A 15,149-nucleotide genomic window follows, 5' to 3' on the forward strand; every position below is an offset into this window, starting at 1 on the left:
GTAAAGATGCCATATACAACTGATAGTTTTCTTCAGAGGCGTATCACATCTAACTTTTTAAAGATTCTATTCATCTCCTTTACTTCTTTCTTATTTATTTTTGGTTAGATTTATCTAGCTCTTAGAGGTGAAAGTTGAGATCCCCAACTAGTATAGTTTTACTATTTCCTTTTGTAATTCATTTAACTTTTCCTTTAAGAATTTGGGTACTATGTCATTTGGTACATGTTTAGTATTATATTGCTTCATTGTCTATGGTTCCTTTTAGCAAGATATAGTTTCCTTGTTTATCCCTTTTAATTAGGTCCATTTTTGCTTTGCTTTGTCTGAGATCATGATTGCTACCCCTGCCCTTTTCACTTCAGCTGAAGCATAATAGATTCTGCTCCACTCCCTTATTCTGTCTGTATGTGTTTCTCTGTTTCAAGTGTGTTTCATGTAAACAACATATTGTTAGTTTCTGATCCATTCTGTTATCCACTTCTGTTTTATGGATGAGATCATCCCATTCACATTCAGAGTTATGATTATTAACTGCACATTTCCCTCCAACCTACTTTTTCCCTATTCTTCCTTCTCTCTTTTTATCCTGTCCATCCTCTAATCTGTTTTGCTTCTGACCACTGCCTTCTTTTGTCTGTCCTCCCTTTCATCACCTCTCTTTTCTCTCATCCTCTTCCCTTTCTGCTTACCTGTTGGTGAAGATAGATTTTTATTACCAGTTGAGTATGTCATGATTGAAATTAAGGTAAACTGAGGCACAATGCTCTTATTACTAGCAATTTATTAACAAAGAATGAATTTGCCAATAAATAGTGACTCAACCTCCCTAGCAAGCTAAGACCCCAAACGAGGGATAATGGATCATTGTTATAGACAGAAGGAAGAGTATTAAAAAAACAGATGGCAGCATCATAAATGGGGAAAACAATATGATTGGTTATAGTTGGTAGCATTATAGGTGTGGAAGACAAAATAATTGGTTGGAAATGGGGAACAAGAGGCTAGCAATCTTTCTTCCCATTTTGTTACTAGGAAATTCTGATTGATTTAGTCCACTTGCAAGAATAACTAATGATATATAGATAGCAGATTTCGTCTAATTGGTCAAGAACTGCTAGTGGCATAGAGATAACAGTTTTCTTTTAATGCAATCCAGATATTACCTTTGGCACCCACTTCTGTCCATCTAGCAAGTCAGATGTTTATTGAAGAGAGTGGTTTTGGGTTATTTTGGTTCCATTGTTGGAACAACTGATTCACTTTGATTAAATTACTAGATAACAGTATTATAGGGGAAAGGGGAAGGGAGATGGAGAAAGGAACGAGCATTTATTAAGCACCTCTTAAGTACCAAGCATCATCTTAAGTGCTTTATAAATGTTGTCTCATTTCATCATCACAATAACTCTACAAGGTGAGTGCTGTTATTATGCACATTTTATAGTTGAGGAAACTAAGGCAGACAGAAGTGAAGTGACTTACTCTAGGCCACACAGCTAAGTAATGTCTGAAGCTGGATTCGATGTTGGGTCTTCCTGACACCAGACCCAGAGCTCTATCTACTGCACCACTGTAGCTGCCTATTCGAGGCTATCTCAATGTCATTTCTGATACCCATTTCCTATTTTTGATTTTCAAATAGCTTGTTTAAAGAATTCAGGGTTAAATCTTTTTAATTGCATATTATATTTCCTCTCATTATTATTCTTTCTCTTTTTTATTATTATCAAATTTGGAATTAGCTCTGAGCAATCTAATGGTCTGCTCGTGCACAGAACTCTGACTCAGGCCTAACACCCATGTCCATAATAAGTCTTTCTTCCTTGTCTGTCAAAATGTAGTCAGTTTCATTCTTTGTGGTCACCATGTCTGGTGCCTAGCAATACTTTTTTTTGTTTTTGTTTTCCTTTTTTTTGGCGAGGCAATGGGGTTAAGTGACTTGCCCAGGGTCACACAGCTAGTAAGTGTTATGTGTCTGAGGCTGGATTTGAACTCAGGTACTCCTGAATTCAGGGCCGGTGCTCTATCCACTGTGCCATCTAGCTGCCCCCTTTTTTTTTTTAAAGAAAGTATATCATTTACAGGTGTATGGCTTTTGTATGAGCTACAAGTCTTTGAACTCATTTATTTCTCCTGAATCATACCTTCCCATATATTTCTCCCCAATTCTTACCTTTCCTCTCCTTAGCATTGGAGCCACCAAATATCAGAGTTTATGCTGATTTTATTTGGAGGGTCTTCTCAAATTCTTCATAGATGTTGCCTACAACTGAATCAATCATTCCATCAATTAACAAATGCTTATTAAGCACTGGTTTGTAGTAGGTGATTAATAATGCTTGTTGACTATTGACTATTATTTGTTGGGTTTATTGTAGATAGGACTCTGGGTTGGATGAGGTGACCTCTGAGGTCTCCCCTACCAACTCCAAGGGTCTGTGATTCTGAAGTTGGGGTCATCCTCTTTCTAAAGAAAGAATAGCATTTTTTTTTGACTGAAAGGGCTTTGGAAATAGTTCCTCCTGATCAAATTCTTAGAGGAGCAGCAGACTGGAGGGAACTCATTGGTGGCTATTGTTTGTCCTGGGACATAGGCAAATAAATGTCAGAACCACAGAATCTCAGAGCTGGAAGGTTCCTCCGAGGGACACTAGTCCAATCCCCAGACCCAGGTGGGATTTCTCTCAGTGACACCCTAGATGAGCTGTTATCCCGCTTATACTTGAAGAAGGAGGGACATAGAGGAAAGAGTGCTGTGTTTGGGGTCAGAGGCCAGTGGATGACATTTTGCTTCAGCCACTTGCTACAAAGGTGGCCTTGGACAGGTCCTTTCTCTTCTCTAGCATCAAGTTCCTCTACTGTAAAATAAGAGGGTTAGACTAGGTGTAAAGACCCTTTTAGTTGTAAATTTTATGAACTGCTAGTGGCAGGGAATGCAAGCATTTATTAAGCACCTGCTGTGTTCAGAGCCCTGTACTCAGTGACAGGGGACACAAAATCTCAGAGACTGTAGTGTCTGCCCTCATGTACACAGGTCTAGGAGAGGGATAAAACACAAATACAGGTAATTAGTTTAAAATAATGCATGACAAGTTACGGTAGCTAGCATTTATATAGCACTTTATATATATTAATAATAACAATAGCTAGCATTTATATAGCATCTGTTATGTACCAGGTACTATACTAAGTGCTTGATAAATATTTAATTCAATCTTCACAGCAGTCTTGGAATGTAGGTCCTATTATTATCACCTCCATTTTATGGAGGAGGGAAGTGAGTCTGAGAGAGGTTTAAGTGACTTGCCCAGGGTCACACAGATGGTAAGTGTCTGAGGTAGGATTCAAACCCCAAGCCCAGATCTCTATTCACTGTGCCACCTAGATGAGAGGCATAAACAAAGGAAGGTTGTTGCCCGCAACCAGATTGTATACCGAATGGAGAGGCGTGAAATAACTTATGACATGGGCCAGGCGGAGTAGAATTACTGACTCCGTTTATTCATCTGAGGGCACAGAATATATAGGGAAAATCTAGCCTAACTTCAAAGAATCCTCCCCATGAGATATTCCCCAGAACATCTGCTGAGGATGTAACAATCATGAATTTCCTCCTATCAGGGTTCCTAGATTGGGCTGTAGATTCCAAGGTTTTCCCAGGCGCCTAGGCGCCACCTGCATAGAGGAGTAAATATGTAAACCTAAGGTTCAAAGAGAGAGAAGGGATATCTCAGTGACCTCTTTATCAGGAAGGAATTTGGGGAGCCGTACCACTTAATCCTTTGAGCCCTTTGGGGTGAAAGCCTGAGCAGAGGTCAAACTCTGCCTTGGATCTTAAACCCTTATCAGACTCTTAAGATCGGCCCTCAACAGAAGGTCTGTTCGAAGTTTATGGGAGGAAGTTTTTATTGATCAGAGGGAGAAGGATCATGAGGAGGTGTGGGCACTGCCTACCTCTGGCCAGACTCCCCCTCATCCCGAGTCAGCTTGGTTCTTCATCAGGTCTGGTACCTGTTTCCTCCACCCCCACCCCATCTGTCTCTAACCCTGCTCCTATGGCCCAGCACCTGGGAGGCTCTGGCAGGACTCTGTTGAAGGTCAGCTTCAGCTCTTCTTTGCTCTCGGAACCCCTGTGCCTTCTTGTCTTCTCCAATTGATTGATCTGGCCTGGGGCCTCAGTCCCCATTGCACAGAGTCAGATCCCTGGGCACTGCCCCCTCCTCTTGGCACCAGCCTGAGCACATTTGCTTTTGGTCCCAGAACTCTCCCCTTGTGTAAATTTCTGGATGGTCTTTGATCTTTGAACTTCAACAGGAAGCACAGACCTTCCCTTCATGCTATTCTATGAATTCCAAGAATGAAGGTTCCAAGTTTCACCTAAACTTTCTATCTCCCCCGGCGAGGGTCACAGGGCTCTCTACACAGTAGGCTCATAATTAATGTTGTTGAATTATATTAGACTTTTTTTAAATTTAAATTTTCAGTTCCAAATTTTCCCCCTCCCTCTACCTTCTCTCCTACCCACTGAGAAGGCAAAAACAATGCCTTTATGCATATGAAGTAAATTAGACTTTAAATATAGCTAGAAATAGAGCAAGTTGAATGTGGGATGCATTCCAGTCTTAGGGAATGGTGTGAGCAAAGGTGATGAGAAAGGACAGTAAGATTGGCTTCTGATGTGGAGGGTCCTGAGCGTCAAGCTAATTTCTATCTTTATAGACTAGAGAGCTTATGAGTTTTGAGCAAAGCACTCTTTCCTCTATGTCCCTCCTTCTTCAAGTATAAGCGGGATAACGGCTCATCTAGGGTGTCACTGAGAGAAATCCCGCCTGGGTCTGGGGATTGTCCCTCGGAGGAATCTTCCAGCTTTGAGATTCTGTGGTTCTGACATTTATTTGCCTATGTCCCAGGACAATATGATATGACCATCTCTCTGTGTATGGAAAATGGCAGCTGGTGCTGGCTGGGTTGAGAAGAGAGGCAGGCATGTGATCATCAGACCAGTGCTAGTAAGAGGGAGTCTTAGGGTGGTGGCCATGGCAGTAGAGAGGAGGGGATGGTGGGTGAGGGAGGAGCTGACCTTCACACTTTTTCACAGACGTCTTTTTTCCTCAGCCTATTTTCTTCCATATTTAATGGTCAGCCTTAGGAGTCCAAAGCTCTGGGCTGACATGTCCAGTCAGGACAGCTCCAGAAGATTGATATCTCATTGACTTGTTATGCCTCTATCCAGAGTTCCCTCATTCACTTAATCAGTAATCATTTATTAATCACCTATTATGTGCCAGGCCCTGTGCTTGGCATTAAATATATGAAATAAAAAATAAAGCTCTTATCTCTCAATGAGTCTCCATTCTAACAGGGCATCTATATCTATAGTTATGTCCATATCTATCTATCTATCTATCTATCTATCTATCTATCTATCTATCTATCTATCTATATCTATATATGAGAAACTGAGTGGCGGGGTGGTAGGGAGAAGGTAGACCAGGAAAATAATTGTTTATTTTTTTTTCTCTAATATAAATTTATTTATTTTCAGTTTTCAATATTTACTTCCACAAGACTTTGAGTTCCAAATTTTCACCCCATCTCACCCCTCCCCCCATCCCAAGATGGCGTACATTCTGAATATCCCTTCCCCTGGTCTGTCCTCTCTTCTGTCTCTTCCCCCCTTCTCTTATCCCCTTACCCTTCTATTTTCCTGTAGGGCAGGACAGACTTCTGTACCCCATTTCCTGTATTTCTTATTTCCCAGTAGCATGTGAAAACATTTTTTTAAACATATTTTTTTTTTAATTTTTAATTTTTTAATTTTTTTATTTTTACATATGCTTTTGAGTTGAAAATTTTTCTCCCTTTTCCTCCCCCCGACCCTCCCCAAGATGGCTCACAATCTGATATAGGCTTTACATTTACATACCCATTAAACATATTTTCACATTAGTGAAGTTGTAAGTAAAAATTAAAACCAATAGGAGGAACCATCAGAAAGATGAAACAAAACTCAACAGAAGGTAAAAATAAGTGATAGCGATTCGATTTCCATAGTTCTTTCTTTGGATGTGAACAGCATTTTCCATCCTGAGGCCTCTGGAGATGTCTTAGATCCTCGTAATGCTGAGAAGGGTTCAGTTTAACAATCTTAGTCATTGTGGCTGTTATTGTGTACAAAGTCCTCTTGGTTCTGCTCACTTCACTCAGCATCAGACCATATAAGTCTTTCCAGGTTTTTCTGAAGTCAGCCTGCTCATCATTTCTTATAGCACAATAGTATTCCATTACATTCATATACCACAACTTGTTCAGCCATTTCCCAATTGATGGGCATCCTCTCAATTTCCAATTCTTTGCCACCACAAAAAGAGCTGCTTTGTATATTTTTGTACATGTGGGTCCTCTTCCCATTTGTCTGATCTCTTTGGGATATAGCCCTAGAAGTGCTATTGCTGGATCAAAGGGCATGCACATTTTTGTAGCCCTTTGGGCATAGTTCCAAATTGTTCTCCAAAATGGTTGGATCATTTCACAACTCCACCAACAATGTATTAATGTTCCAATTTCCCCACATCTTCTGCAACATTTATCATTTTCCTGTTTTGTCATGTTGGCCAATCTGATAGGTTAAACATATGTTTTTAAAACTTTAGGTTTCAATTCTTCTCCTTCCTCCCTCCCCAACCACCCTCATTGAAAAGGCAAGCAACTCAATATAGGTTATATATGTGCAGTTATGCAAAACACTTCCATAGTAGACATGTTGTGAAAAGCTAACTCTATTTCCCCTTAATCCTATCCTGCCCCCCCATTTATTCTATTCTTCCTTTTGACCCTGTCCCTCCTCAGAAGTATTTGCTTCTGATTGCCCCTTTTCCCAATATGCCCTCCTGTCTATCATCCCCCTGCTCTCTTGTCCCCTTCTCCCCCTATTTTCCCATAGGGAAGACAGATTTCCATACCCATTTGAATGTGTATGTTATTCCCTCCTTAAGCCAAATCCTATGAGAATAAGATTCACTCGTTCCCTGTCACCTTCCCCCATTTCCCCTCCACTGTAAGAGCATTTTCTTTTCTGTGCTTTTTTTTGTGAGATAATTTACCCCATTCTACCACTCCCTTTCTTCTTCTCCGAATATAATCCTCTCTCATCCCTTAATTTTATTCTCCAGATATGACCCCTTAATCTTCAACTCACCCTGTACCCTCTATCCATCTACCTATGCATATATATAATTTTTTCCCTCCAACTACCCTGATACTGACAAAGGTCTCATGAGTTACAAATATCATCTTTCCATGCAGGAATGTAAACAGTTCAACCTTAACAAGTGTCTTATGATTTCTCCTTCCTGTTTACCTCTTCATGTTCCCCTTGAGTGTTGTATTTGAAAGTCAGATTTTCTATTCAGCTCTGGTCTTTTCATCAAGAACGCTTGAAAGTCGTCTATTTCACTGAATGTCCATTTTTTCCCCCTGAAGGATTATACTCAGTTTTGCTGCGTAGGTGATTCTTGGTCGTAATCCTCTCTCCTTTGCCCTCTGGAGTATTATATTCCATACCCCTGTGGTCCTTTAATGTAGAAGCTGCTAAATCTTGTGTTATCCTGATTGTGTTTCCACGGTAGAAAGTAATCATTTAGAAGGTGGAGCTTGCACTGAATCTTAAAGGAGTCAGGCATAGATCTTAAGAGAACCAAAGAAATAACATGTAAAGGAAACACCCTTAGGATTTACCAGACAAAGACAGACCTGCATTGTCTCAGTAACTCATTGTAATGAAAGCCAGGGACAAGGTCTTGCTTAATCCCTTGACTCCTCACGTCTTAGTTTCAGTCCTTGTCTGCCGCTTCTCTCAGGAGCCACATGAGTGATCCTCTGCTCTCTCTAAGAGGCATTGCTGCTCTCTGGATGGAAGGCCACATCCCTAAACTCTCAAACTTAGGGCATCTTGTGAGACAGCATAAGGCAGGAGCTTCCCTTCTCTGACTAGGTTAGGTTCTGGTATCCTCCTGTTGAGGAAATCCTTCTCCTCTCTCTAACTAGAGGCTCAGGAATGACATTGTCCTTGAATTACCCCTTTGGCCACCTGATGATCTCTAGGACACTTCCCCACTGCCCCACTACTGTTGTCTTTTGGGCTGAGGAATTTGACTCGTGCCGCTGGTTTTGACCTGTGCTCAGGAAGGGGAGAAAAAGAGAAAAGGTGGCCAAGAACCTGATCAGGTTATGCAAGCAAGCCTTGCATGTTTTGTGCTTTTGCTAATTATCTGGAAGAAAGAAGGGTAAAGGTGACAAAGGAGTGAAAAAATGCAAGGCAGGTCTCCTGGTCCACTTTCATAATGGAGCACAAAGGAGAATCCCTCCACTCCCAACAAAGTCTATCATCTTCAGTCTGTTATGTTCAGTCATTCAGACGCATCCAACTCTTTGTGACCTTGGGCCTCATGGTATGTCAATGCTGTCCATAGGGTTTTCTTTGCAAATGTACTGGAGTGGTTTGCCATTTCCTACTCTAGTGGTTTAAGGCAAACAGAGGTTAACTGACTTGTGTCACTAGTGAAAAAATGCTATAAATCACTATTGATTAGAGAAATGCAAATTAAAACTCCGAGATACCACATCATACCTATCAGATTGGCTAAAATGACAAAACAGGAAAATGATAAATGTTGGAGATGTGGGAAAATTGGAACACTAGTACATTGTTGATGGAGTTGTGAACTGATCTAACCATTCTAGGGAGCAATTTGGAACTATGCCCAAAGGTCAATCAAACTGTGCATACCCTTGGATCCAGCAATAGCACTTCTAGGGCTGTATCCCAAAAAGATCGTACAAATGGGAAAAGGACCCACATGGACAAAAATATTCATAGCAGCTCTTTTTGTGGTGGCAAAGAATTGGAAATTGAGGGGATGCCCATCAATTGAGGAATGGCTGAACAAGTTGTGATGTATGAATATAATGGAATACTATTGTTCTATAAGAAATGATGAGCAGGCGGACTTCAGAAAAACCTGGAAAGACGTACGTGTCACTAGTCACAGTTAGTAAGTGTCTGAGGCTGGATTTGAATTCGTCTTCCTGACTCCAGGCCCAGGGTTCTAGCCACTGAGCTACCCAGCTGCCTCCTCCTCAGTCTAAGCGGACCCATTAAATAATTACAGAGCAGCTCCAGCCATTGAAACCTGTCTTTGTGGAAGATCCAAGGGGCAGCTCCAAAACAACCACTTCATGTTGGGGCAGCCCCAGGTGCTGGATTTCATCTGGAGCGGAATCTTGTCCTCTTGCCAAGCTTCTGCTAGGCATGTCTATTCCCTTAGTGAAGAGACCATTTAAGGCTCCCCCAAAAGACCCATCGAACTGATCCCTGAACTTCCCTAGTTGACATCCTTTAAACTCTTCCCTCCCCCCACTCAAATTTGTAGTCGCAGCAAATCTAACTGGGTGGTGCCTTTGGGCACATTATCTGCACTTCTAGAGAGCTCTCTCAGGGACCTGGGAAAGCACCAGCATTAGGAAATTCACCTGGTGCCACAGATGCTTTCTTCATCACCCTCCCTAGGGCTTCATTGAGACACTTCCAAAATCAACCCAATAGCCTTTTGTGAGGGTGCTGAGCTCCCAAGGTTAGGTGGGTTCTGAGCCCTCACAGTTGGGCGGGTGCTGAGCTCCTATAGATCTCCTAACACATAACTCCACAAAGTCAACAAATGAACACAATTTCATTGTCTCTCTAGGCTCACGTTTGGTGCTTGCAGAAGTCTGTTTCAACCCACAACCAATAATTAGTTTTTTTATATATATATAAATTTATTTATTTTTAATTTTCAACATTTGCTTCCACAAGGTTTTGAATTCCAAATTTTCACCCCATCTTGCCCCTCCCTCCACCCCAAGATGACATGCATTCTGAATACCCCTTCCCCTAGTGTGCCCTCCCTTCTGTCTCTCCCCCCCTTCTCTTATCCCCTTCCCCTTCTATTTTCCTGTAGGGCAGGATAGATTTCTGTACTCATTTCCCGTATTTCTTATTTCCCAGCTGCATGTGGAAACTTTTTTTTTTAAACATGTGTTTTTAAAACTTTGGGTTCCAAATTTTCTCCCTTCCTCCCACCCCACCCACCCTCATTGAAAAGGCAAGCAACTCAATACAGGCCATACATGTGCAGTTATGCAAAGCACTTCCATAGTAGACATGTTGTGAAAAACTAACTCTATTTCCCTTAATCCTATCCAGCCCCCCCCCATTTATTCTATTCTTTCTTTTGACCCTGTCCCTCCTCAGAGGCACTTCCTTCTGATTGCCCCTTTCCCAGTCTGCCCTTCTCTCTATCATCCCCCTGCTCTCTTGTCCCCTTCCTCCCCTATTTTCCTGTAGGGTAAGACAGATTTCCATACCCAATTGAGTGTGTATGCACAACCAATAATTAGGAAAGAAACATAAAAATAAGTAAGAGTGGAATGGTAAACTAACAAGAAAGACAGAACAGACAAGATAAAAGAGTGAAAACCTCCAAACTTTCTTTCCAAAATGAAAACATTTATCTATTAAGCGCCTACTATGTGCTTGGCTCTGTGCTAAGCACTAGGGATGCAAAAAGAGGCAGGAGATAGTCTCTGCCCTCAAGAAGTTTCCAGTCTAGTGGGGGGGGAAGACATCATGCAAACAACTGTGTACAAACTGAGACAGGATAAATAGGAAATAATCACTTTCTCTGTCAGCCTCAGTATCCTCATCTGTAAAATGGGGGTAATAATAAGGCCTACTTCCACAGGGTTATAAGGATGAACTGAGATAATGTATGTAAAGTGCTTTGCAAATCTAAAAGCACTGTACAAATGCTAGCTATTCTTATTGTCATTCAATCAATAATTCGATTGATCAATCCAGGAGCTCCTGAGCTTCTACTTTGTGCAGGACTTGGTGCTTGGGGCTGAGCCGGGGGAGGGGGCACAGAAAATCAGGCAGACTGGCATCTGCCCTGGTTGCCCTCACAGTGACTGAGGGCTGGAATCTGGTGAGATCGAAATGGCAAATCCCACACATTAATTGCTCCATTCAGCCCTCAGACAGGCTGGAGCCTCTCCTTTCACTTGTGGTGGTTCTGTTGCAGTATCAGAAGGCAGAAGAATTAAAGGTGACAGTATCTTGGGCATGTAAATTCCCTTGTGCCTTTCCCCAGTGGTTCTCCGGGTTTATGGCATTTCTCCAAATCTATGACCCTGACTACATGAGAGTTCTGCCGGGCAGATCAGGTGAGAGGGGCATCCCGACATGTCCTTTGCTCCTTGAGGGGGGTCTTCTAATTTCTTCCCCTCAGGACCCTCCTCGAAGGTTCCATTTCAGTTCCTTGACAGGTGCCCTCTCCTCACCCACTCCCCATATTCTCTATTTAATACTCACCACCCCAGCCCTTCTCATTTTCTTGCCCCATAGGATCCTCTGTGGCCTCACAGGTAATTGCCCCAAGGTCTGGCCATATCTGCCATTAGGGGGTTTCTCCAGAGGAAGGGGAGTTTGGGATGGGCTTTTAGATCATGTGTACCCATTTTTCTGTGTTTCAGATCCAAAAGCTAATTTACTCTACAGATTCTTGGTCCCCTGGATCGGTATGTTCAACCCCCCAAGATCTTGGGGGCCCCCAGTTGCTACCTGTGCTCTCTCAAGTCCTTATCTTTCCCCTGTATCACCCTCTACCCCCTGCCACTGCCTTGTCCTGGCCTCTCATTCCTTCTTGCTGGCCTGTTCCTTTCTCCTAACCAGCCTGCTGCCTGTCCTCTCTCCAATCCTGCCTCTCCTTGCTCAGAAGCCTTTATTGGCTCCCCACTGAGGACTGGGGAAGATCCAATGGGATAATATTTGTAAAGCACTTAGTGCCCAAGACTTGAGAAATTCTTGTTTCCCTGTCCCTCCCTTCTTTACTTCAGGGTAAAGTCCACACTTCCCAGAACTTCTGCAGAGTCCAGCACCCACATCTGTTCTAGACTCATATGGTCCCATCCAGCCAAACGACCCCTTTCATCATCCCTTGGATATACCCTGGGCTTTCTCATCAAAGCACTTTTATTCGTCCCTTTGCCTGAAATACCATTGCTTTCCTTCTCCTCCCTCCAAATCCCACATTTCTTGTAAAAATGCGCAGGGCACAATTCTTTTATTTAATCATTCATTTATTCCACAAACACTGACTGAGCTCCCACGATGTTCAAGTTTTGTGTGTGTTGTGTGTGTGTGTGTGTGTGTGTGTGTGTGTGTGTGTGTGTGTATGTTGAGGGAAGGTGGTATAGAAATACTTATGGTCTCTGTCATTACAGAGAAATCATAGTTTCTGAGAAAAGATACGAGATGTACCCCTGTTCCATGTCAGGCAGTATGTAAGAACGGCTGAAGGAGAATGTTGGGTGGGTGCAGAGAAAGGAGAAACACCTGCCAGGTAGGAGGAATTGGGAATGCAGTCTCCAGCAGGGAGGAGGTAACATGACACCTGGCCCTTAAAGGGTGAGTAACAGCCTTTTTGACAGAGATGGGAAGAAGGCATTTAAGTGTAGAGAATAATGTCAGCAAAGGGTCAGTGGTAGGAATGTGTTCAGGTTTCTCTTTGGGGAGTCCTCCCATGCATTCCCTCTCCTCAGGCCCATTTAGACCCTTCAGGCCCCTCTCCATGCATCATCTTTGACCCTTTGTCTGTGTCTCCTGGACTCAGGGGAAGGGCTACTGAACCTAAATGGGCCAGTCTGGTTCCAGCATCGGTGACTTCTTACACCTGCTTTCCATCATGACATCCTGAAGCCTTACGTGGCACTAATGGCTGACTCTGTCCGAGTGATGCTGGTGAGTCTCCCCAAGGGTGCCCCTGTGCACAGGTGGACATACAGACCCTCATGTGCCCACGCATACTGACGTACACACACATGTATGCACAGCCCATGCCTTGTGATACTTCATAGAATCTTAGAGCTGGAAGGGACTTCAGAGACCAGCTCGCCAACCCCTCATACCTACACGTGAAGCCCCACTACAATGTCCAATAAGAGGTCACCCAGCCTCTGCTTGTAGACTTCCAGGGAGGGAGGGTTTGTTGATTTCCTTCTGAGGTCAGCCATTACCCTTTGGGGTAGTTGTTGTCAGAAAGTCCATCCTCATGTACCATATGTCTGTGGTTGGGGAGCAGGGATTTTGGTGATGGAGGAGAAAGGGAAGCCAGGCTAGGCGAGTCTTAGAGGTTGATGCTCAAGACTAGTTTATGTCAAGAGTTTTCTCATTATGTACTCATAGAAAAACAACTTTGTATCATGAGAAACGATTTACAAGTTCTGCAAAGTGCTATTAATAACATACACAAACTAAGCAGCTAGAGATCATCTTTTTCTCAAGGGGAAGTAGTTTCAATGCCAACGTTCATATCTATTGTTTTCCTGCTCAGTTCTTAGTATTGTCTACCAAGAGTCAGCCACCTGGCTTCAAAGCTGGTTATGGGGCAAAAGTCAAGGGAGCATTTATCCCGAGGCAAGCCTCCGTATGTACTGACCCCTTAAGTCACTAAAGACTTAGAGATTTTCCGTAAGGAGCTGGCTCCGACACCACCCCCATCCCTTCTTCCCCAAATGATGCTTCTCATGTTTTCTTAAGCTTTGCTAGGCCTCAGGCAGTGTTTATGGACTGGCCCCAGTCCAGGGGGTGGGAAGATGATGGGAGACAGGAAGGCAAATGGGAGCTAGTATCTATGCTTTTCTCTGGTCTTAAGACTCATTCAGAAGTGTTGACTCAGTGCTAGGCACCAGCTCTGTCTGAGCCCTGAACAGAAGAAGGGGAATGGAATTCAGTCATGGTAACTGGGTGAGAGAATAGAACTGGTTGCTTAAGGCAAGTAGGGAGGTCCTCACCATTGCCTGAAGGGACATTTTATGTCCAAGGAAGGGCTGTTGGAGCTGAGACAGACAGTAGGAAGAAAGGAGCAGCAATGAAGCAGTGGAAATGGGGATGGAGAGAAGCAGTGGGCAGTGTCAATTGTGACCACTGTGAGGTGAGATCAGTGCATTTAGGAATGGGAGCTGAAGAGGGACTGGAGCCTGACTAATGGGGCCAGACACAAACCAGGATAGCAGGGGGTAGTCATGCAGGAGAGGGGTCATTTCATAGGCCCTCCTTGCTGCCCTCCATTCCTTGGAAGAAGTTAGTATTGAATCAAGGAGGACCTATCTTATTAGCAGAAAGCTTTTTCCCCAATATAATCACATGCCTTTGGGGGAGACCTGATCTTCCCAAGACCTGTTGTTCTGGCTATTCTGTGAAGGAGTGGTCGTTGGTAAGGGCAGCACCCTGCTCAGGTTAGTCCCTCAACCTGCATTTGCATTGGTAGGCTGCTTATTCTTCCTCCTCAGGGTTCTATAGGGGTTAGATTTCTAGTACTGCTGCTCATGAGCCCCCACTAGTGAGCTACCTACTAAGAATCAGGTTGACTTATTTAGTCTTTAGCAAAGGTATTTACTAAGATGGTATAACAAGAACAGCAGTTACAAAAAAACTTTCTCCTCCCTAGTCTGGGGCATACTCTCCTATCAATACATATAGCATCCATGGAGAGAGTGGGCACAATCTTAAAGCACAAAAGTAACAAGGCATACATGTAAAGAACACATGGGGACAAACTCTTGGTTACAGTTAGTCTTTTGCTTCCTTCACAGGGTCTCCATGAAATTCCCCTTAGGCCTAGCTTTCACCTGGGCTCTGAGGATCAGTGCCTTGTAGAGTCCATAGCCAGCACTTTTCTTCATTATGAGGAGTCATATTATCTTATGCTGCCTTTCCTCAGTGACTATTACTCCTTTTTAAGTCCTTCTTGAGTCCCGTACTTGAAGATCAAATTTTTTATTGAGCTCTGGTCTTTTTATCAGGAAAGTTTGGAAGTCTCCTATTTCATTGAATATCCACTTCCTCCCTTGAAAAATGATGCTCATTTTTGCTGGGTAATTGATCCTTGGCTGCATTCCAAGCTCCTTTGCCTTACGGAATATCATGTTCCATGCCCTGCGGTCTTTTAATGTAGAAACTGCAAGGTCCTGTGTAATCCTGATTGTGGTTCCATGATATTTAAATTCTCTCTTTCTGTCTGCTTGCAGCACCTTCTCTTTCATCTGGT

At 43.1% G+C, this 15,149-nt stretch overlaps 1 protein-coding gene across 1 annotated transcript in view; it reads left to right on the top strand.

Moving 5' to 3' along the window:
* Nucleotides 1-15,149, top strand: part of LOC110209310 (cytochrome P450 4A6-like) — a 37,558-nt gene that overhangs the window by 7,663 nt on the left and 14,746 nt on the right. Inside the window, 3 exon segments of the mRNA XM_020987669.2 lie at nt 11,124-11,265; nt 11,575-11,619; nt 12,714-12,841. Of these exon segments, the coding sequence (XP_020843328.1) occupies nt 11,124-11,265; nt 11,575-11,619; nt 12,714-12,841 (315 nt within the window).

This window comes from Phascolarctos cinereus, unplaced genomic scaffold, assembly GCF_003287225.1.
Source record: "Phascolarctos cinereus isolate Bilbo 61053 unplaced genomic scaffold, phaCin_HiC Scaffold_5;HRSCAF=322, whole genome shotgun sequence".
Lineage (NCBI taxonomy): Eukaryota > Metazoa > Chordata > Mammalia > Diprotodontia > Phascolarctidae > Phascolarctos > Phascolarctos cinereus.